This window comes from Microcaecilia unicolor, chromosome 10 (assembly GCF_901765095.1).
Source record: "Microcaecilia unicolor chromosome 10, aMicUni1.1, whole genome shotgun sequence".
Lineage (NCBI taxonomy): Eukaryota > Metazoa > Chordata > Amphibia > Gymnophiona > Siphonopidae > Microcaecilia > Microcaecilia unicolor.
Genome location: NC_044040.1, coordinates 201,926,109 through 201,949,808, shown reverse-complemented (window position 1 = coordinate 201,949,808; position 23,700 = coordinate 201,926,109). Strand labels below are relative to the sequence as shown.

At 47.2% G+C, this 23,700-nt stretch overlaps 1 protein-coding gene across 1 annotated transcript in view; it reads left to right on the top strand.

The window, feature by feature from the left end:
- The window catches only part of TBL1XR1 (transducin beta like 1 X-linked receptor 1), a 405,824-nt gene that overhangs the window by 303,028 nt on the left and 79,096 nt on the right, over positions 1-23,700 (top strand). The window contains 3 exon segments of the mRNA XM_030216860.1: positions 8,546-8,606; positions 13,649-13,770; positions 14,058-14,132. Coding sequence (XP_030072720.1) covers positions 8,546-8,606; positions 13,649-13,770; positions 14,058-14,132 — 258 coding nt within the window.

Here is a 23,700-nt window from a genome sequence, read left to right as displayed (position 1 = left end):
GTCATGAGAGGAGAGAAAATCAAGGCAGCGGCTGTGAACGGCGCGCTCAAGTAATTTGGAAAGGAAGGGTAAAAGAGAGATGGGGCGGTAGTTAGAGGGGCAGGTAGGGTCAAGTGAAGGTTTTTTTAGGAGAGGTGTGACAACAGCGTGTTTGAAGGTGTCAGGGACAGTTGCCGTGGAGAGAGAGAGGTTGAGGATGCGACAGATGGCGGGGGTGACAGTATGGGAGATAGTGTTGAGTAGGTTGGTGGGGATGGGATCAGAGGAACAGGTGGTGCATTTCGAGGAGGAAAGAAGGCGGGAAGTTTCATCCTCGGTGATCTCAGGAAAGGAGGAGAAGGAGACCTGGGTAGGTTGGTTGAGGGAGAGGGTTAAAGGGTGAAGGGGAGGTGGAGGTTTGGTCGTGAACTCAAGGTTGATCTTTTGCACTTTGTCGCGGAAGTAGTCGGCCAGTGATTGAGGAGAGAGAGAAGGGGGAGTAGGAGCGGGGGGCACTTTTAGGAGGGAGTTAAGGGTGGTGAAGAGACGACGAGGGTTGGAGCTGAGAGAATTGGTCAATTGGGTGTAGTAGTCCTGTTTTGCACGGAATAGGGAGGAGTGGAGGGAGGATAGCATGAATTTGTAGTGGAGGAAGTCTGAAAGGGTACGAGATTTCCTCCAGAGGCGCTCAGCGGATCGGGTGCAGGAGCGAAGGTAACGGATGCAAGGAGTCAGCCAGGGCTGGGGATTGGTGCGCTTTGTGGGACGGGAGATGGATGGCGCGAGGGTGTCCAAAGCAGAGGAGAGAGCGGTATTGTAAGCGGAGACCGCTGTGTCGACAGTTACGAGGGACGTGATGGAGGGGAGGAGATTAGAGATAGTAGATGATAGGGTGGAGGGGTCAATAGCCTGGAGGTTCCTGGAGGTGGTGGTTAAAGTTGGACGGGGTGGAGGGGGGGGGGGAGTGAAGAAGTGTGAATGTGATCAGGTGATGGTCGGAGAGAGGAAGAGCTGAGACGTGGAAATTGGAGGGTGAGCCGGAGGAGGAGAGGACGAGGTCAAGACAATGTCCGTCACGGTGAGTAGGGGTGGTGGAGCACAGCTGGAGGTTGAAGGAGGATGTTAGGGTGAGGAACTTAGAAGTATGGGGGTCGGATAGGTCATCAGCATGTACGTTAAAGTCTCCGAGAATGAGGGACGGAGATGAGGGGTCAAGAAAGACAGAGAGCCAAGCATCAAAGTCGGTAAGGAAGGAAGGGAAGGATTTATCCGGGGGGCGGTAAATGACTGCCACTCTGAGTGGTAGCGGGTAAAATAGCCGGATGGAATGGACTTCGAAGGATGGGAAGCAGTGCGATTGCGGTAGGTGGAGGGGTTGGAAACTACAGGAGGGTGATAGTAGTAGCCCAACGCCTCCGCCGCGGCCGATTGGGCGGGGCGTGTGGGAGAAGAGATAGCCTCCATGGCAGAGGGCTGCAACTGAGGCAGAGTCTTCCGGGGAGATCCAGGTTTCGGTTAGGGCGAGCAGTTGAAGGGAGCGAGAGATAAAGAGATCGTGGGTGAGAGGCAGTTTGTTGCAGACTGAGTGGGCATTCCACAAGGCGCATGAGAAGGGGAGGGAGGAGGGGGGAAGGAGGGGAATAGAGACGAGATTGGAAACATCCCGGGACCGTTCACAAGGATAGGATGGGGACAGGTGGGGGGGACCCGGATTAGGGTTAATGTCTCCTGCGGATAGCAGGAGGAGGAGCAAGAGAGTGCGGAGGAGGGTGGGGGAGGTCGGGCGACGAAGGCGACGAAGAGGACAGAAGAGGACAGAACTTCAGAGGACAGCTGGGCCATTGAGCGTACAAGCCTCAGGTCACCATCTTTCCACTCTTCCTAGTTTGGGACACTCTTTGTCTGGTTTCTCCTCAGAGGGCCTGTCTGATATGGGTAACCCTTCAGCATAGCCCCTTGAGTCATTGAAACATGGAAGCCCCTCCACCACTACAAGGTGGTGTCCCTTCGGAGAGGGCTTATTTTGTTTTTATTGTTATGCTCAATAGTGGGATTTGAGTTTGAGATTTATTTTTATTCTGTTTAGCTATTGCACTCAATTACACCTTCTCTCCGGTGTCTCCCATCACCTTTTCCCTTGAGATTAGGGGAAGGGGAAAGTTTGTGTTCTAGGAAAATTTATTCTGCACGATTTATTTTCTAAACTACTTTGGATCAATAAATTTCTTTGAAGAAAGGTGATATGTAAGAATAAAATAGAATGGAAAATAGACTAGCAGAATCACATTGTCATACAAGTTGTTCATGTTGCTATACTTGCCTCTGAGCAGCTTTGTTGCTGTTATTTTTCTTTTTCCCACCAGTCAAACACTGCGAGCTGCTCATTTACCCCATTTTATTTTTCCTTTTCTCTGGCTGGAAAAAACCTAGTTGACAAGTACAAAGAAATCGGCCATGCTTGTGAGTAATGCAGTCTGATGGTACTGACATGGAGGGGCATAATCGAACGCGAACGCCCATGTGTAAAAACGTCTATCTCCGGAGACGGCTCCGCGAAGAGGCGGAGCGAACCGTAAAATCGAAACGAGATGGTCGTCCATCTTCGGTTTCGATTATACGGTTTGGCCCGCTGAAATCCCATCATTTGTGTCGACTCTAGAGATAGACGACACAAATGGTGAGATCGCTGGACCTAGAGGTGGCCGTCCGCGGTTTTCAGCGATAATCGAAAACGCTGCTGGCCATCTCAAAAATGGACCTAATCCAAGCCATTTGGCTGTGGGAGGGGCCAGCATTCGTAGTGCACTGGTCCCCCTGAGATACCTCAAATATCATACCTAGCTCCATGACAGCAGTATGCAGGTCCCCGGAGCAATGTTAGTTTAGTTGGTGCTGTGCGGGACCAATGCAGAGAGCAAAAATCGGAAGAAAAAAAAACATGCAAGTGCAGTCAGGGACGTCCAAATTAAAACAATAGTAATAGGGGGATTCGAACCAGAGCAATTTTAGTTTAGTCGGTGCTGCGCGGGACCCATGCAGAGAGCAAAAATCAGAAGAAAAAAAAAAACATGCAAGTGCAGTCAGGGACGTCAAAAAAAAAAAAAAAACATGCAAGTGCAGTCAGGGACGTCCAAATTAAAACAATAGTAATAGTGGGATTTGAACCAGCCACCTTCTGATTACAAGACCTGTGCTCTAACCACTGCACCACTTATTCAGCTGCCTAGACCTTCTTCCCTTTCCATTAAGTCCCTCCAAGTTTGTCAGCCAATCACAGCTCGTTTAGTTGACACCGATGTCAGGTAAATGAGCTGTGATTGGCTGACAGAAACTTGGAGGGACTTAATGGAAAGGGAAGGAATGTCTAACCAGCAGAAGGTGGCTGGTTTGAATCCCCTATTACTATTGTTTTAATTTGGACGTCCTTGACTGCACTTGCATGTTTTTTTTTCTTCCGATTTTTGTTCTCTGCATGGGGTCCCGCGCAGTACCAACTAAACTAAAATTGCTCGGGGGACCTGCATACTGCTGTCATGGAGCTAGGTATGGTATTTGAGGCTGACATAGAGGCTGGAAAAAATATTTAAACAGTTTGCTTACTTTATTTATTTTTTGTCTATTAGATTGTAAGCTCTTTGAGCAGGGACTGTCTTTCTTCTATGTTTGTACAGCGCTGCGTATGCCTTGTAGCGCTATAGAAATGCTAAATAGTAGTAGTAGTAGTAGTAGTAGTAGAGTGGGAGGGGGTTAGTGACCACTGGGGGAGACAGGGGAGATCATCCCAGATTTTCTCCGGTGGTCATCTGGTCAGTTTGGGCACTTTTTGGAAGCTTGGTCGTGAAAAAAACAGGACCAACTTTGTGTGGACTAAATGCTCGTTGGGGACATCTTGCTTCTTTCCATTATCAGGCGCGGAGGTCCATCTGTTAACCACGCCCCGGAACGCCCCTGTCCCGCCTTCATTACCGTTCAGTCACACCCCCGAGAATTTCACCCGTCCCCGTGACAGAAAGCAGTTGGGGCCGTCCAAATTCAGCTTTCGATTATACCTGTTTTTGAGATGGACGTCCATCTCCCGATTTGTGTCGGAAGATGGGCGTCTCTTTCGAAAATAAGCTGGATGGCCTCTATGCTTTCAAAGACAGGCTATCTGAAATTTGTGGTACTTCCTGTTTGTGGCAAAACACGTGATCTTCAGTTGCATTTTGTCTGCGTTGCTGATGACGAGCCATGATCCTGCCCTTTTCCACTTCTTTCCTGTGACATGGCTTTATCTCCTTTTTGAAAAAAAAAAATATTTTAGCTGTTTTGTTTGAGGCGTGAATTTCATAATGTTCATTTTCCCAATGGTAGCCACACCACTGGGATTCAAACACTGCCTTTGTGGCAGCCAATAAAGTTTCTTAAAAAGGGGAAAAAAAAATAAATAGGAGGAAATATTTTTTCACTCAAGAAATAGTTAAGCTCTGGAACTCTTTGCCGGAGGATGTGGTAACAGCAGTTAGCATATCTGGGTTTAAAAAAGGTTTGGACAAGTTCCTGGAGGAAAAGTCCATAGTTTGCTATTGACAGACATGGAAAAGCTACTGCTTGCCCTGGGATTGGTAGCATAGAGTATTGCCTCTGTTTGGGTTTCTGCCAGGTACTTATGACCTGGCTTGTACACTGTTGTAAACAGAATACTGGGCTACATGAGACTATTGGTTTGACCCAGTATGGCTGTTCTTATGTTCTAAAATGAATGAGTCCAGGAAGGATCTAGTGCTAACCTATCTGCCAAGATCTTGGCAAGAAGCGACATTAGGTTCAAGAGATATGGGGCTGATATGAACTACATATTGTAAGAATTTCAGCAGGGTCATGTCCCCAGTTATACCAGAGTATTTTGCAAGCTGGAGGAGGTAGTTCTACGGACCGCGCCTCAGTACCTACCCAGCTGCTGGTCCAAATTTCTCGCCAGAGGACTTGAGCTATGCCACTTTCATACAGGAGATGGTGTCAACACTTTTCCATTGACATATGTAAGGAGCAAGATCTTAGGACAGAGGTTTATGACCTCTTAGTTTCTGGACAAACTCTGGGATATGACAGCTGTCCTATTCCATAGGGTCCTGCAGATCTGTGCATAGCTGTGCATCACCTTCCCTCTTCTGTCTTTTTTTAGCCATGTTCTTCATGGAGGCCACAGAGAAAGTTGGCATGTCTCGTATGTTCACAGAAAAAAAAAAGCACAGGCATTAAATCTTCAGACAATACTGCAGACAACTGAGCTAATGCTTCTGTGCCTCCTCAGACTTGGCATTAAAGCCTTTGTCTTCTGTACTTTCTCTCCATCAGTGCAGTATAGCTAATTAGCCTCACTATTATGCTTTTAAATATGCTGTGCACTAGTGTCTAAGGCTAGGCTTTGTGCAGAGTTAGCTTAATTACAGAACCACTTTCTGCATTGTGTTCTAAAGGCATTCTAACCCTGCACAAAGTCTGAGCGCACTTTATTGTTTTGACCTCTCTCTCTCTCTCTCTCTCTCTCATGCCTAGGCTGACCTTACTTGAGAGGAATATAGCTAGTCCCATGGTATTAGATCTGTGGTGACCTTCATTGCCCATTGTCTTCCTCCATGACGAGACTTTAGTCCACACGTTTTTGCCTCTTTGCAGAATAGTAATTTTGGACAGTCCATTCTCCAAGGCCTTTTGAATGGGACACAGGATATTATAAGGAGTTGTCTAAGTTGTTATAAAATGAAAGCAGTAAAAACTGTGTGTGAGTGTGGCCATATATGTAAGCATACACATGGTGGCATTTTTTGTCCTTCCTGTTAGCAGTGTTGTTGGTGCTTTCTCCCTCCTTTTGTTGAGTCCCACTTGTATGAAGTGATGAACCTGCTTGTTTTCAGAGAAAACGACATTTCTTTCTTGCAGCTAATATTTTCAAGAGAGCAGTTTACTAGGTAGACATCTTTCTGCCGTCCCAATTAGGAGTTCTTCCTCAAAGATGTGTTATCACAATGGATAGGAGCAGTGAGGCTGCAGCAACATATGATCTCACTCCCTCAGACACAAAAGGTTTAGGTCTTTCCAGAACGCTCTCTGAAAGAGATGAACTGCTATATTCTGAGAGAATCTGTTACAGATTGCTAACTTGGCTTTATTGATTTTGATAAAGTGAACTTACATAGTAACATAGTAAATGATGGCAGATAAAGACCTGAACGGTCCATCCAGTCGGCCCAACAAGATAACTCATTTTACATGGTATGTAATACTTTATATATATATCCGAGTTTGATTTGTCCCTGCCTTTCTCGGCAAAGACCGTAGAAGTCCGCCCTGCACCGGTTTTATTCTCCAAATGCCGGTGTTGCCACCCATGTCCGCTAAGATTCCATAGATCCATTCCTTCTAAACAGGATTCCTTTGTGTTTATCCCATGCATGTTTGAATTCCATTACCGCTTTCATCTCCACCACCTCCCGCGGAAGGGCATACCACGTATCCACCAGCCTCTCCGTGAAAAAATAGTTTCTGACATTACTCCTGAGTCTGCCCCCCTGCAACCTCAATTCATGTCCTCTAGTTCTGCCACCTTCCTGTCTCCGGAAAAGGTTCGAATGTGGATTAATACCTTTCAAATATTTGAACGTCTCTATCATGTCACCCCTGTTTCTCCTTTCCTCTAAGGTATACATGTTCAGGTCGGCAAGTCTCTCCTCATATAGTTTGCAACGCAAATCCCATACCATTTTCGTAGCTTTTCTTTGCACCGCTTCCAGTCTTTTTACATCTTTAGCCAGATACAGCCTCCAAAACTGAACACAGTAGTCCAAGTGGGGCCTCACCAACGACTTGTAGAGGGGCATCAACACCTCCTTTCTTCTGCTGGTTATACCCCTCTCTATGCAGCCTAGCATCCTTCTAGCCACAGCCGTCACCTTGTCACATTGTTTCTTCACCTTCATATCCTCCGACACCAACACCCCAAGGTCTCTCTCCTGAGTCGAGCTTGCTAATCTCTCCCCTCCTATTCGGTATCTCTCATTTGGGTTTCTACACTCCAAATGCATCACTCTGCACTTCTTGGCATTAAATTTTGCCAAGAAGTGCAGAGCGATGCATTTGGGGTGTAGAAACCCAAAAGAGAGATACTGAATAGGAGGGGAGATGTTTTAGTTAAAGTATATTTTTTCTTCCCTTAAAGGTTGCAGTATAGTAATATATTTTGAATAACACTGAAGGATTTTAGCCATAAGATCTGTAGTAGAGCATTGGTAAGGCTGTAATTTGTTTCACATTCTTATTTGTTTTTATCTATGGTTTGATCATAGGGTTCTTCCCAAAACTGATAAGATATTCGGGGGGAGGGGGGTTATTTTCTTCAATATGAAAACAAGAATCTTTGCTGTACAGGATGAAATAATTCTGTTACTAATTCTGTGGACTAGGAAATTAGAGCATGGGCCTTGGTTTTCAGTTATACTAGATGGGATAGTGTTAGCATTTAGGGAATAAAATCTAGGCTAAAAGCCCACCTTTTTGATGCTGCTTTTAACTCCTAACCCTCACTTGTTCAGTACCCATGTTTTATCATTCCCACCTTAGTAATACCCTTATCTCTTATTTGTCCTATTTGTCTGTCTTAATTAAATGTAAGCTCTGTTGAGCAGGGACTATCTCTTTATATCCAGTTTACAGTGCTACGTACGTCTAGTAACACTATAGAAATGATTAATAGTAGTAGTAGAACATAATTATAAAAAACAGTTTTGGATGAAATTTATAGCATTTGACATATGACAGGATTCATGGCTGTTACTGGCATTAGTCTCAACAGCCAGGGTTTATGTAATTGTGCAATTTGGCATAGCTGTATCTTTTGTCCCAAAAGGATCTTGTTCCTGTGGCATAGATGTTATTACAAGATTGAACTATGAGAATGTCATGTGTGGCTTGACTGCTAAGCAAATGAAATCCAGATTCTGCAGATCATGGTGACCAGAATCTTTGTAGGGCTGAAATCAATGGTTCATGTGACCATTGTTCTGAAGGTTCATGTGACTGTTGTTCAGTAGAAGCCAAGTGCAGATTTAGGGTTATGGCACTGACCTTTAAGGTGCTAGGTAGTAAGGGACCTAAATATTTGTCAGATTGATTGGTTTGCAATGAGCCTGAAGAATTTGCTGGTTGTTGTGGGCATAAATGCATACTAGATAGACTAAAATTAGGTACGGGAATTTCTTCAGCACCAAAACTGTACAATTCTATACCAGAGAAAGCTGAAGCAGAAGGGAAGTATCTGAGATTTCTAAAGCTTGTAAAAATATGACTATTTGACTACATTTACAAGGAAAGATTTTTTTTGTACTGGTTTGGACTAGCATGTAGCTGATGGAATGTAGGGGGTGAGTTGTCCTGATGGGGGTGGAGGGTGGGAATGGGAAGATTTTTCTTCTGCATTGTTTGGATTATGTTTAATGTGAATTCAGATCATTTCAGAATTGTTTAATGAAGAAATGAGTAATAAGGTCACATAAAAGTAACGTCATACTGTATTTTTAATTTTACTTAGACGACAATTATTTGGGATGCCCATACTGGTGAAGCAAAACAGCAGTTTCCTTTCCACTCTGGTAAGTCTTGTGTGGACAACGGAATAAAGGAAAGGAAACCAACCAGGTAGTACTGATGAAGGACCGGGACAGGAGAAACCCGTTATAAAAAGGAGAAAAAAAATATAAAAAATCCCCACCGGTATAGCAAAACTGGTTTCTCCGAGGACAAGCAGGACTTCTTATTGTTACAGCTGGGTGACATCATCTGATGGAGCCCAGTGCAGACGCTGACTAGCGAGTACAGTAGAAAATTCTAGTAGCTTCCCACCGCTCATACACTGGTGTCTTCCCACCCAACGCATGAGTGCAAGCCCTCTAGTCTTAGTTTTCCCGCTGAGCACAGAGGAAGCGTTCCTGTGTTATTCCCTCACACTCCGTTTTTGCTAAAGACTTGTTTGTCTTCCCATGCAGGTTTTTTGTTTTATTTTCTTCGTTTTCCTTCTGTTTTCATTTTTCCTCATCCCCTTATATTTTGTTAGAGTTCTCGGCTTTTCAAGTTTTCTTTGTTTTTCGGGTGTGGCTGCGCAGTTAGTCCACAGCTCTGTCCTCAATTTGAACACTGCCCTTTTTTTTTTTTTTAGTTTATTCAAGATTGAGGAGTTTAATTTAGCCAAGATTCTTTTTTCGATGTCTCAGAAGACCCCCCCCCCCCCCCCCCCCGTGACTTCAAAAGGTGTTCCAAGTGTAGACACATGATTTCTGCTGTGGACCCGCACAATTGATGCATTGGGTGCCTTGGGTCAAATCATGACCCCTCTGATACTGATTAAATGATGGTGAGAACTCAGTGGGTGCGACTGGCTCAAATGGAGCTTCTTTTTGGCTCCTTGAAGGCCGGATCATCAACTTTGGCACCGGCGTCATCGACTTCCATGGCAGCTTCGACTTCAGCATCCACTGGGAGTTCACCGACATTGAGTGGGTCTCCACCTGCCTCGACACCGGGCACTGGTAGCAGGCCCAGGACTGGTCAGCTTTGGACCCAATACTGAGGATGCATACGGATTCAGTGTGATCCTCATTGGCACTGGGGGATTAAGGCTGTGTGCATCAGGGGAAGCCCAAGAAGCACAAGCATCAGTCTTCCTTGAGGCATGGGGTTAGAAGCATCGGGACATTGGATCCTCCAATACTAGACAAGCACCGCCGCCAGGAGGAGCGCTCCCCCTCTTTAGGTGCCGGTACGTAAGTCACTGATCAGCCTGGTCCCCGCCTCCAGTTTGGCACCGACTTCTCAGACTGCCTGTGCCGATGCCCACCGTTAATGGAGCGGTTCTGTAGCATGCTCTTGAGAGGAACTGGCGCAGTTGCTGCAGGGGCTCCCGCTTTTGCATTGAGGGTGCTTGCCCCGCTGGTGGAACATCCTCAGGCCCTCACAGAGGCTCCATTGGTGCCGTTGCCCAGATCTTCGATACAAGCGCTTTGTGAGGTGTTGATGTCAGGGCAGGCAGTACTGCCTTCTGCATCGGGCTTCCCTGGAGTCTGAGGGTAGGGCTGCACCTCAAAGCTCCTCAGAGTGTAAGCACCATTCCACCAGGCTGAGTTTGGTGCAGACTCATTCACCTGCACCTGAGTATGATGTAGGGAATGATAAGGACTGCTCATGGGAGTCAGATGAGGATCCACATTACTTCTTGGGTAGGAGTCATATGGAATTCCGTCTGAACCCCCTCTCCTCCTTAAGAGGGATGGAAATCTCCACCTGAGGTGCTCTCTTTCACCAGTTTTGTGGGGAGATGGCTGCAGCTGTCCCATTTAAGTTGGGGATGAAAGAGGAGCCCACAGTAGAGATGTCTGTTCTGGGTTATAAGTCTTCTCCTAAGGAAGGTGTCACTGTACTATTGCACCCTATCCTAAAGGATGCACTGTTGAAGAACTGGGAGTCTCCCCTCTTAGTTCAGGTCTCAAGAAGATGGATGTGCAGTATCATATCCAGAAGGCTCCCAGATTTAAGAAGGCACAGTTGCTGCACAACTCATCACGTGATCTCCGGTGTTACTCTTTTAAATGGAAGAGGTTTGCTGTCTGGTGTAAGGGCAATGCCTTAGATCCCTTCTCTTTCCCTACACAAAACTGCTTAGTACCTCCTGCATCTCTCTGAGTCTGGTTTGAAAACCAACTCGGTAAGGGTTCATCTCTTTGCAGTTGCCGCTTATCACCGTGTAGGAGTCAGTGAGCTCCAGGGCCCTGGTAGCTCACCCACTGTATACTAAATTTAATCACAACAGAGTAGTCCTCTGCATGCAACCCATCCTGGCGAAAGTGTGCTGCATACTTTAAACTGCAAGCAAGCCTTAGCCTTCTCTCTGGAGCGAACTCATGCCCATAGAGAGTCAATCCAGCCTTTTGTTTCTTTTGACCCCAACAGGTTGAGGGTGGTCATTGGCAAATAGGCACTTTCAAATTGAATAGCAGATTTCATCTCCTTTGCTTATGCCCAGGCTGAGCTGACTCTTGAGGGTCATGTAATGGCTCACAATGTTGGAGCCATGGCTGCATCAGTAGGCCACTTGAGATCAGCCTCCATATAGGAGATTTGCAAGGCTGTGATGTGATGTCTTCAGTCCACACATTCACATCCCACTACTGTTTAGATCAGAATACCCAATGCAGCAATCTGTTCGGACAGGCAGTTCTGCAGAATGTGGTGTCTAGAATCCAGCTTCACCCTCCTAGGCCCTGTTTTATTCTATTCTAGGCGGCACCTACACAGCTATAATGTATATAGTTTCAGGTTGATTGATTCAGTTTCAACATTTTGAGACTCAGTTATACTAGCTTTCTTGTTTTTGATGAACCTGGTAGCTAGTGATTCTCAGATTTGAGAATAAGAAGTCCTGCTTGCCCTTGGAGAAAGCAAAAAAACTTACCTGTAGCTGTTGTTCTCCAAGGACAGCAGGCTAATTATTCTCACATACCCTCCCACCTCCCCTAGGAGTTGAATTTAGTTGTAGGCTTTTTGTTTTTTCATCTCATGTCGGGCAGGAAGGCACCAGTGCATACATGGTGGGATGCTGCTAGAATTTTCTACTGTACTCGCTAGTCAGTGTCCGCACTGGGCTCCTTCGGATGACTGCCCAGGTGAGAATAATTGGCTGCTGTCCTCGGAGAACACCAGCTACAGGTAAGTATCTTAGCTTTATTGTCATAAATAAAATTGCTAAAACAAATGAAAACCAGAAACCCAAGATGCCCCGTTTTGTCCACTGCCTGTATCAGGAGTGTCAAAATACATATAAAATATTTGAATGAACAGAATACATATAACAATTTATGGGGTAGATATTCAGCCGACAGCAGTGAGTGGCGTTTTTTTTTTTTTTTTTGGGGGGGGGGGGGGGGGGGGGGGAGTTTACCCTCTGCTGGCATTATTCCTGGGTATTCAGTGTCTGGTCATGTCCATGCACTGGCATTGATTATTCAGTTTTATGTTGCCGGCTCTCTCATGTAATTAAGTGCAATATTCAGTAGTTAACCACTCAAGCGACACCACATAAATATAGAACACTGTTTTATGTAGTCCGATTTGGCCATTTAAGGGGGGATTAATAAAGCATTTATGTGCTTAAGTGCCAATATTCAGCATTTGGGATGGGTAGTCCACCTAGGTGGATGGATAGCAAAATCCCACGCAACACACAAAACAGAAGAAAAAGTGGGAAATGCACCATTGACTCCAGAGGCAGGGACAACTGAGTTGAACAGGAAAACTTTTTATTACGGACTCAACACACATCTGTGTTTTGGCCACAGGCCTGCCTCAGGAGCCTTTGTAGTGTGGGTTCGGGTGTAGAGCCACTTTGTCTAGGGGGTCTTGAAGAAGACCTTTGTACTCAAAAAATGGGGAACATCGCATCAAGCGGCCAAAATCCATGGTATTACTGTCATACCGTGGATTTTGGACGCTTGATGCACTGTTCCCCTTTTTTTGAGTTCAAAGATCTTTTTCAAGACCCCCTAGACAAAGTGACTCTTCACCCAAACCCACAGTACCTGTGACCGAAACACAGATCTGTGTCGAGTCCGTAATAAAGTTTTCCTATTCAACTCAGTTGTCCCAGTCTCTGGAGTCATTGGTCCATTTCCCAATATTCAGTATTTAACAGCCTAAGGGGTGAATTCATCAAACAGCATTAGGGCCTTTAATGTGTGTTAAGGGAATAAGCGCATTCTAAATGGTAAACCCATAGGTATAAAATGGGCTTCTTAGCATTTAGTGCACATTAATTCCCTTAACGCCCACGCAAAGGCCCTAACACTGCTTGATGAATTCCCCCCTTATGCTCTTTAAGTGCTGAATATTGGCATTCAGCCATGTAAGTGGTTACCATTCCCGGATTGCCAAAAAATAGCGGTCTTTCAGTTTTCCAATCAGGGTTGATATCGGTGGTGCTAACTGGTTAAGTGCTGCTGAATATCAGCAGATAGCCCTGCACAGATGATTTAAATATCAACCCCTGCACGAATATAAAATTCATAGGTGTTTGATTCATATTATTGTGTTTGGGTCATTGTTTTTTGTTTTAACTGTTTATTTGTGACAATAAACAAGTCTTATGTAGAAATAGCATTTAGTTCTTTTGGTAATAGACTAGCAGGGCATAAATTGATGCTCATTTCATAGTTTACAATTTGATTAAAATTAATATTCTCATTTTTAAAAAAAATTAGCATTTTAACTTGCCAAACTTTTTTTTTTTACAGTTTAGCACAATGATTAGCGGTTAGTGTATCTGGGTTTAAAAAAGGTTTGGACAAGTTCTTGGAGGAAAAGTCCATAGTCTGCTATTGAGAGAGACATGGGGAAGCCACTGCTTACCCTGGGACTGGTAACATGAAATGTATTTTTGACTTGGCTCTCGGCCACTGTTAGAAACAGGGTACTCGGCTAGATGGAACATTGGTCTGACTCAGTATGGCTGTTCTTTTGTACTTACGTAACATTCTGTCTGCATCTTACATTGCAAGCTTACAAAGAAATCTTAAATTGTAAGTCGAGTATCATATACAAGTTTTGTTTTTCTACTTCTTTTTTTTTTTTTTTTTTTTTTTTTTAATAGCACCGGCATTAGATGTGGATTGGCAGAGTAATAACACATTTGCCTCCTGCAGTACAGACATGTGTATTCATGTTTGTAAACTGGGACAAGATAGGCCCATTAAAACATTCCAGGGGCATACGGTAAGGTTTGTTTCATAATAACCTAAATGTCAAAACATGTACACTTTAAAAAAAAGTTTTTTTTTACATATTTTTTTGTGTTAATTACATAAGCTGTCTTAGAGGTGGGAATGGAAAAGAGGGGAACATTTTTCTTCCCCCCCCCCCCCTTGTTTTGCAGAATAATTCTTTGTAAAAGATGTGACCTAATTAACAGTGCATGTTACATTTAAACATAGTTGGATACATCTACCTTTAGCTTGCCAGTTACTGTTCAATGTTTATTAATCTTTTTTACAAAATTTTAGAATGAAGTAAATGCGATCAAATGGGATCCAACTGGTAATCTTCTTGCATCCTGTTCAGATGACATGACGTTAAAGGTACTGTAGCCTTCTGAAATTTTAAGGGATGGAGGGGATGGGAGAGTGGACAAGGGAGTTGGTGGCCCTTACGGGTGGAGGAGAAGAGAGAGCAGACAAGGGGTGAAGGGGAGGGGAGATGCTGGGCTGCAAGAGTGGAGGGAGAGAGAAAGAGAGAGGGAAGATGCTGGGCTACAGTGGTGGAATCTTGTGGGAGAAACCACAAGGGTTATCAAGGAGAAAGTGAGAAGAGGATGGTGAGTACAGAAAGTAGAAGTGTAGTAGTGGGGAAATAGAATAGGAGGCCAGGAAAGGAGTGAGACAGGAGAAATGAGTGCCAGAGGGTGAGAGGAGGAGATGAAAAGTTGATAGGTAAGTGATATATAGATGGAATACTGAAGAGTAAGAGGGTGAAATTTGAAAGGACAGACACAAAAGAAAGACAGGAAAATATATCAGAGGAACATGTAGTGAGGAAATGGAAGAAGATAGGAGAAAAGTGGAGAAAGGACAAATGGACAGCATCTGCTAGAAAGAGAGCAGAAGACTTGACAGGAAAACAGAAAAGAGAAACTTCAACCAGCATGCTTGGAAAAATAAAATGCGCAGACAACAAAGGTATAAAGTGTTTTATTTCACTTTTATTAAGTAGGATATGTTAGGTTTTTGAAATGTGCATCATGGATGTCTTTGTGTTTTGTTCAGTACAAAAGGAAATGCATTTCTGATTTTATTTCTCCCATTTTATGGAATATGCCTAGTTTGATGACTTAGGCTTCCCAGTTCAATTTTTTATCTTCATATTTGTTTCTTAATTTGTGGTCCCTTGTTCTTTATTTATTGAGGGTTTCTGTGTTGTGTGTGACCAAGACATGGTATTCTGTTTGCATTTAGTTTCTGTGTAGAAATCTATAGCAGTTTCACTTCTGTTTTTTTCTAGTAGTAGGTATATTGGTGTTCTAAGGCCCCATGTAATATTTGTAGTGCTTCCTGTTCTTAGGTAGAGTTCATGTTTTGAATCATAGGAATTAATGCTACTGTTGTATGGTAGGTTTGCTAGCTCTATGTTGAGTTTTTTTTTTTAGGTTTTGTATTTCACAGTGTTCCTGGTAGTGAAGAGAGATATATTGCTATTCTCCGAGGACAAGCAGGCTGCTTGTTCTCACTGATGGGTGACGTCCATGGCAGCCCCTCCAATCGGAAACTTCACTAGCAAAGGCCTTTGCTAGTCCTCGCGCGTCCATGCGCACCGCGCATGCGCGGCCGTCTTCCCGCCCGAACCGGCTCGTGTTCGTCAGTCTTCTTGTGTCCGCGCTCAGTACAGTCGTGTTTGCGCCGTTCGCGCCCCTTAAGTTGACCCTCGCGCGTCTTTTGACTTTTTCGCTCTTAAAAAAAAATAAAGGGATTTCGGAGAAGGGCCTTACGGTCTTTTTCCCTTCCCCATATTTCTAGTTTTTGGCCCCGATAAGTTTTCTTTCGTTTTTGGGGTAGGCCCCTTTGAGGCCTCGGGTCGAGTTTTTTTCTCCCCCTCTTTTTGGTGCCTTACCGCAATTACGAGTTTTGATTTCGCCGGCGTGATTTTTCCGCCCATGTCATCGAAGTCTCCCAGCGGCTTCAAGAAGTGCACCCAGTGCGCCCGGGTAATCTCGCTGATAGGCACGCGTCATGTCTTCAGTGTCTGGGGGCTGGGCACCACCCGCAGGCCTGTAGTCTTTGCGCCCTTTTACAGAAAAGGACTCAGGTAGCGAGATTGGCCCAGTGGAACGTTTTGTTCTCGGGCTCTTCGTCGGCATCGGCACCGGGAGTATCGAGTGCGTCGACGTCGACAGCGTCAAGACCTCCGCCCTCGGCCGCGACTGTATCGATTGCATCGAGGCATCGACCCTCTGCATCGTCGGGGCCGAGACATCGGAAGGCTGCGTCGGCGTCGGTGGTACCGGGACCTCCACTAGTGCTGATGTCGTCGGACGGTGGTGCTTCGTCTGGAGTGCAGGTGAGGGCTGTCCATTCTCCTGCTGGTGGCGGTGAGCCTTCGGGTGGGTCTCCCCCTACCCTGAGGGCTCCTGCGGTACAGCCCCCCCGAGACCGACCTTCTTCGGCCTCGGCCCTGAGGAAGCGACGGCTGGATTCTATGTCCTCGTCGGTACAGGGAAGCTCCGGTGACATGCTTCGTTTGAAAAAGTCAAAGAAGCATCGACACCGGTCTCCTTCCACCGTCGGTACCGAGAGCTCTGGGTCGCCGAGGGAGTCGGCACCCAGCAGGCATCGGCACTGGGAGGACCGCTCACCCTCTGTTCAGGAGGTGTCGATGCGCTCCACCTTGGACAGCCCGGAACAGCCTCCACGCCCGGAACAGACTCTGACTTCGACTCCTGCATCGGCTTCCATGTCTTTCTCCACAGCCGCCCTGCACGAGAGTCTCCGGGCCATTCACCCAGAGATCCTGGGAGAGCTGTTGCGCCCTTCCCCTCCGGTACCGGGGGTGCTTGCGCCACCGGTACCGTCGAGTGAGGCGCCGGCTGGCCCCTTGCCCGGGGTGAGGTCTCCGACATCGGTGCCGCTTGCGGTACCGACTGCGGTCGCCTCCCAGGAAGGCTCCCGACGACGTCGGCGGATGGAGCTTCGCCGGTGCGGGCGAGGGAGTCTACCTCTTGACGCTCCCACCGTGGCCGTGGTTCCACGGAGTCGTGCCGGGCACGGCTTCAGACACAGGTTCGTGAACTTGTGTCTGATACCGATGGTGAGGCCTCGTGGGAGGAGGAGGAGGACATCAGATATTTCTCTGACGAGGAGTCTGATGGCCTTCCTTCTGATCCCACTTCCTCCCCTGAAAGGCAGCTTTCTCCTCCCGAGAGTCTGTCTTTTGCGGCCTTTGTCCGGGAGATGTCTACGGCCATCCCCTTCCCTGTGGTTGTGGAGGACGAGCCCAGGGCTGAAATGTTTGAGCTCCTGGACTATCCTTCTCCACCTAAGGAAGCGTCCACAGTACCCATGCATCATGTCCTAAAAAAGACATTGCTGGCGAACTGGACCAAGCCTTTAAGTAATCCCCACATTCCCAAGAAGATCGAGTCCCAGTACCGGATCCATGGGCACCCAGAGCTGATGCGCACTCGGTTGCCTCATGACTCTGGAGTTGTGGATTTGGCCCTAAAGAAGGCTAAGAGTTCTAGAGAAAATGCTTCGGCGCCCCCGGGCAAAGACTCTAGAACCTTAGACTCCTTTGGGAGGAAGGCCTACCATTCCTCTATGCTCGTGGCCAAAATTCAGTCTTACCAGCTCTACACGAGCATACACATGCGGAACAATGTGCGGCAGTTGGCGGGCTTGGTGGACAAGCTCCCTCCTGAGCAAGCCAAGCCATTTCAGGAGGTGGTCAGGCAGCTGAAGGCGTGCAGAAAATTCCTGGCCAGAGGGGTGTATGACACCTTTGATGTTGCGTCCAGGGCCACTGCTCAAGGTGTGGTGATGCGCAGACTCTCATGGCTGCGTGCCTCCGACCTGGAGAATAGGATCCAGCAGTGGATTGCGGACTCGCCTTGCCGTGCGGATAATATTTTTGGAGAGAAGGTCGAACAGGTGGTAGAGCAACTCCACCAGCGGGATACCGCTTTCCACAAGTTCTCCCGCCGGCAGCCTTCAGCTTCTACCTCCACAGGTAGACGTTTTTATGGGGGAAGGAAGACTGTTCCCTACTCTTCTGGTAAGCGTAGGTACAATCCTCCTTCTCGACAGCCTGCAGCCCAGGCTAAGCCCCAGCGCACTTGCTCTCGTCAGCAGCGTGCGCCTCAGCAAGGCCCCTCGGTTCCCCAGCAAAAGCAAGGGACGAGCTTTTGACTGGCTCCAGCAGAGCATAGCCGACATCCAAGTGTCAGTGCCGGGCGATCTGCCGGTCGGAGGGAGGTTGAAAGTTTTTCACCAAAGGTGGCCAATCAGTGGGTTCTTCAAATAGTCCGGCAAGGATACACCCTCAATTTGGCCTCAAAACCTCCAAATTGTCCACCGGGAGCTCAGTCTTACAGCTTCCAGCACAAGCAGGTACTTGCAGAGAAACTCTCCGCCCTTCTCAGCGCCAATGCGGTCGAGCCCATGCCATCCGGGCAAGAAGGGCTGGGATTCTATTCCAGGTACTTCCTTGTGGAAAAGAAAACGGGGGATGCGCCCCATCCTAGACCTAAGGGCCCTGAACAAATATCTGGTCAAGGAAAAGTTCAGGATGCTTTCCCTGGGCACCCTTCTCCCCATGATTCAGGAAAACGATTCGCTATGCTCTCTGGACTTGAAGGACGTCTACACGCACATCCCAATACTGCCAGCTCATAGACAGTATCTGCGATTTCAGCTGGGCACACGTCACTTCCAGTACTGTGTGCTACCCTTTGGGCTCGCCTCTGCGCCCAGAGTGTTCACGAAGTGCTTGGCTGTAGTAGCAGCGGCACTTCACTGGGGGTTCACGTGTTCCCATATCTTGACGATTGGCTGGTGAAGAACACATCCGAGGCAGGAGCTTTATAGTCCATGCAGATGACTATTCGCCTCCTGGAGCTACTGGGGTTTGTGATAAATTATCCAAAGTCCCATCTTCTCCCAGTACAGAGACTCGAATTCATAGGAGCTCTGCTGGATTCTCGGACGGCTCGTGCCTATTTCCCAGAGACGAGAGCCAACAACTTGTTGTCCCTCATCTCGCGGGTGCGAGCGTCCCAGCAGATCACAGCTCGGCAGATGTTGAGATTGCTGGGCCACATGGCCTCCACAGTTCATGTGACTCCCATGGCCCGCCTTCACATGAGATCTGCTCAATGGACCCTAGCTTCCCAGTGGTTTCAGGCTTCTGGGGATCTAGAAGACGTGATCCACCTGTCCACGAGTTTTCTCAAATCCCTGTATTGGTGGACGATTTGGTCCAATTTGACTCTGGGACGTCCTTTCCAAATTCCTCAGCCACAAAAAGTGCTAACTACGGATGCGTCCCTCCTGGGGTGGGGAGCTCATGTCGATGGTCCCTCCAGGAACGCGATCTGCAGATCAATCTTCTGGAGTTGCGAGCGGTCTGGAACGCTGTGAAGGCTTTCAGAGATCGGCTGTCCCACCAAATTATCCAAATTCAGACAGACAACCAGGTTGCCATGTATTACATCAACAAGCGGGGGCACCGGATCTCGCCCCCTGTGTCAGGAAGCCGTCAGCATGTGGCTCTGGGCTCGCCGTCACGGCATGGTGCTCCAAGCCACATATCTGGCAGGCGTAAACAACAGTCTGGCCGACAGACTGAGCAGGATTATGCAACCTCACGAGTGGTCGCTCAATTCCCGAGTAGTGCGCCAGATCTTCCAGGTGTGGGGCACCCCCTTAGTAGATCTCTTTGCATCTCGAGCCAACCACAAAGTCCCTCAGTTCTGTTCCAGGCTTCAGGCCCACGGCAGACTGGCATCGGATGCCTTCCTCCTGGACTGGGGGGAGGGTCTGCTGTATGCTTTTCCTCCCATACCTCTGGTGGGGAAGACTTTGTTGAAACTCAAGCAGGACCGAGGCACCATGATTCTGATTGCTCCTTTTTGGCCACGTCAGATCTGGTTCCCTCTTCTTCTGGAGTTGTCCTCCGAAGAACCGTGGAGATTGGAGTGTTTTCCGACCCTCATCACATAGGACGAAGGGGCGCTTCTGCATCCCAACCTCCGGTCTCTGGCTCTCACGGCCTGGATGTTGAGAGCGTAGACTTTGCCTCTTTGGGTCTGTCAGAGGGTGTCTCCCGCATCTTGCTTGCTTCCAGGAAAGATTCCACTAAGAGGAGTTACTTCTTTCTATGGAGGAGGTTTACCGTCTGGTGTGACAGCAAGGCCCTGGATCCTCGCTCTTGTCCTACACAGACCCTGCTTGAATACCTTCTGCACTTGTCTGAGTCTGGTCTCAAGACCAACTCTGTAAGGGTTCACCTTAGTGCAATTAGTGCATACCATTACCGTGTGGAAGGTAAGCCGATCTCAGGACAGCCTTTAGTTGTTCGCTTCATGAGAGGTTTGCTTTTGTCAAAGCCCCCTGTCAAACCTCCTACAGTGTCATGGGATCTCAGTCGTTCTCACCCAGCTGATGAAACCTCCTTTTGAGCCACTGAACTCCTGCCATCTGAAGTACTTGACTTGGAAGGTCATTTTCTTGGTGGCAGTTACTTCAGCTCGTAGAGTCAGTGAGCTTCAGGCCCTGGTAGCCCAGGCCCCTTACACCAAATTTCATCATAACAGAGTAGTCCTCCGCACTCACCCTAAGTTCTTGCCAAAGGTCGTGTCGGAGTTCCATCTGAACCAGTCAATTGTCTTGCCAACATTCTTTCCCCGTCCTCATTCCTGCCCTGCTGAACGTCAGCTGCACACATTGGACTGCAAGAGAGCATTGGCCTTCTATCTGGAGCGGACACAGCCCAACAGACATTCCGCCCAATTGTTTGTTTCTTTTGATCCCAACAGGAGGGGAGTGGCTGTGGGGAAACGCACCATATCCAATTGGCTAGCAGATTGCATTTCCTTCACTTACGCCCAGGCTGGGCTGGCTCTTGAGGGTCATGTCACGTCTCATAATATTAGAGCCATGGCAGCGTCGGTAGCCCACTTGAAGTCAGCCACTATTGAAGAGATTTGCAAAGCTGCGACGTAGTCATCTGTCCACACATTCACATCTCATTACTGCCTGCAGCAGGATACCTGACGCGACAGTCGGTTCGGGCAATCAGTGCTTCAGAATCTGTTCGGGGTTTAGGATCCAACTCCACCTCCTTAGGCCCATGTTTGTTCTGTTCCAGGCTACACTCTCAGTTAGTTGGATAAATTATTAGGTCAATCTCAGTTATGTCCTCGCCGTTGCGAGGCCCAATTGACCATGTTTGTTGTTTTGAGTGAGCCTGGGGGCTAGGGATACCCCATCAGTGAGAACAAGCAACCTGCTTGTCCTCGGAGAAAGCGAATGCTACATACCTGTAGAAGGTATTCTCTGAGGACAGCAGGCTGATTGTTCTCACAAACCCGCCCGCCTCCCCTTTGGAGTTGCGCATGGGCACGCGAGGACTAGCAAAGGCCTTTGCTAGTGAAGTTTCCGATTGGAGGGGCTGCCGTGGACGTCACCCATCAGTGAGAACAATCAGCCTGCTGCCCTCGGAGAATACCTTCTACAGGTATGTAGCATTCGCTTTAATCAGAGGACAGTCACACAGACACACACATGCACACTCTCTCTCTCCACCCCTCCCCCCCCCCAATAGAGAATATGTGCTATCCCTGAGGGTCGTGTATGCTGTGTGTCACTTATTCAAGTATTGTCCATCAGGTGTGCGCTGATACTCAGACCACTATCCAGATAGCAATCTGGGTTAGCAGTCTGAATATTGCCACTAAAAGGTCATTTCTATTTTTAGCAGATCTAAAGTCATTTCATCAGCATCAAGAATTGGTCTCCATGGGTCCAGGAGCTGCATTGTCCTCTAATTCTTGCTTTAAAAAGACGAAGGATTCATTCTTGTCTTCAGCTTCAAGGACTTGTGATACTAAGTGCTAGGCTGAGGTCAGGGTGCCTCAACATCATACTTCAAGAGATCAGGATATTCGAGCACCAAGGCACTGGGGTCGCAGTTGTTCTCATAGTGCCCCTGATTTGAGGAATGCTCATCCTATTTGGTAACGTAGGGGACCCAATAGTCTTTAATGACCTAAGCCCAGGCCTTTGATATTCCCCAAGATATTTAGGGGGACACTTGCTGTGCCCCCCCCCCCCCCCCTTTTGTCAGTGACAGCCTTCAAGGAGCAGCTCATGAAGTTGCTGATGAGCAAATGGAGCAATTCTTTGTTCAGCACAACACTGTGGCTTCGACACAGTTGATGTTAGTGCATCAAGAGATTCAGCCAGTCCTCAAGATCTATGTTTTTTCTTTGATCTTTTCTTTTCTTTTTTCTTTGATTTACTCTGTCCTATCTTAGGCTTTCCTTTTGAATTATTCCTTTCTTTCTATAATTTTAATTATTTTTTGTAAACTGATTTGATTTGCTGTGGAAGGCGGTATATAGACTGCTGAATAAAATATAACCTATGAGAGCATTGACTGTAAGACTTTGAAGAGCCTCAGGGTCACTATCTGCAATACTGCTATTAATTTCCATTGGGAGGGGAAACTTTACTGAGACATCAGAAATCATTGATGTCTTGATGCTCTAGTCCGAGGTAAAGAGTTGCACAGGGACAAAAATTTCACCTATTCCCAATGGAATCTGACCCATACCCACCTGAACCCGCAGGAGTCGATGTTATTATTTACTTGCTCACAGCCCTTTATTTCCTCCCAACCCCAACAGCCTCCCATGGTTTTTTGATGGTATTCACTATTCATCCAATTGAGTGTTCCAAGCCTCAGTCTGGTGTTCTGGCTGCTTCTATAGGCATTCCAAGCATCATTCTGGCGCTCCAACTGCTTCTCTATGTACGTTCCAAGCCTCATTCTGGAGTCCACATAGATTTTGACTACACTCCTGCGGGAATCCCACAGCAACTTCTTCCAAACTTGTGGGAATCCTGTGTAACTTCTTCCATACCCATGGGAATCCCTGTTCCTGTGCAGCACCATGCTTGGCCTATCTTACTGAATCCCAGGATGCACCAGGAAGGGGCTGGGTTCTGCCATTTTGTTCTGTGCAGGCCTGAGGCGGGTGGGAGGAGGTGGTCCTCCTTCATCTGGCTTTTACAGTATGTGGAGGGGTTGGGGGGAGTACTACTACTACTACTATTAAACATTTTTATAGCGCTACTAGACTTACGCAGCGCTGTACAAATTAACATGAAAAGACAGTCCCTGCTCAACAGAGCTTACAATCTAAATTGAACAGACGAACAGACAGCTAGGGGTGGGGAAATGGAGTAGAGGGAAGGAATCCTACTAGACCACCGGGGTCTGCCGGGTTACATAGCTTTTTCTATGTAGGTATTGCAGTACATGCATTGAATCTGAATGCATTTTTGAAACCTATGTGACCCCTGACAAAGGTGTTTCCGAAACTTGGCCGGCTTGGGTCCTTTTTCCATTAAAGTTGATATTTGGACACTCTTGCATTGTTTGTCCTTCCTTAGATCACTGCAGCTGTTTGGTTGTCTGCATATGTTGTTTGCCAACCACTGGGCCCGATAGACTTCTGGGGAGAGGAAGCCACATGTGGTAGTCCCTCCGTTAAGGAAATGGGGGAAATAAAACCTTTAACTCCATTCACTGCCACTCAGGTCAGGCCTCCAGGCTGCTGTGGATCAAGTCCTAGCAGGAAACTAAGTGAAACCCTGCTGCCACTGTCACTAGAATATTCCACCACTGGCACGGTCGAAGAAGACGCCACAGCATTTAAACCCACCAGGAACCTGAAATTACTCCAGAGTTGTCTGTCTCTTCGGGGGAACAGACACAGAAAATGCAGGCATTTGTCAGGCTACACCCTTCTTTTTTTCTCCCCATGTCACCGGGGGATATCAGGGATTCCCAATGGAAACAAAACAAATGGAGGTAAGGAGCTCTTGCGGGTGTGTCTGTTCATGTGGCCCATGGATTAAAACTTAATCCTTGAAA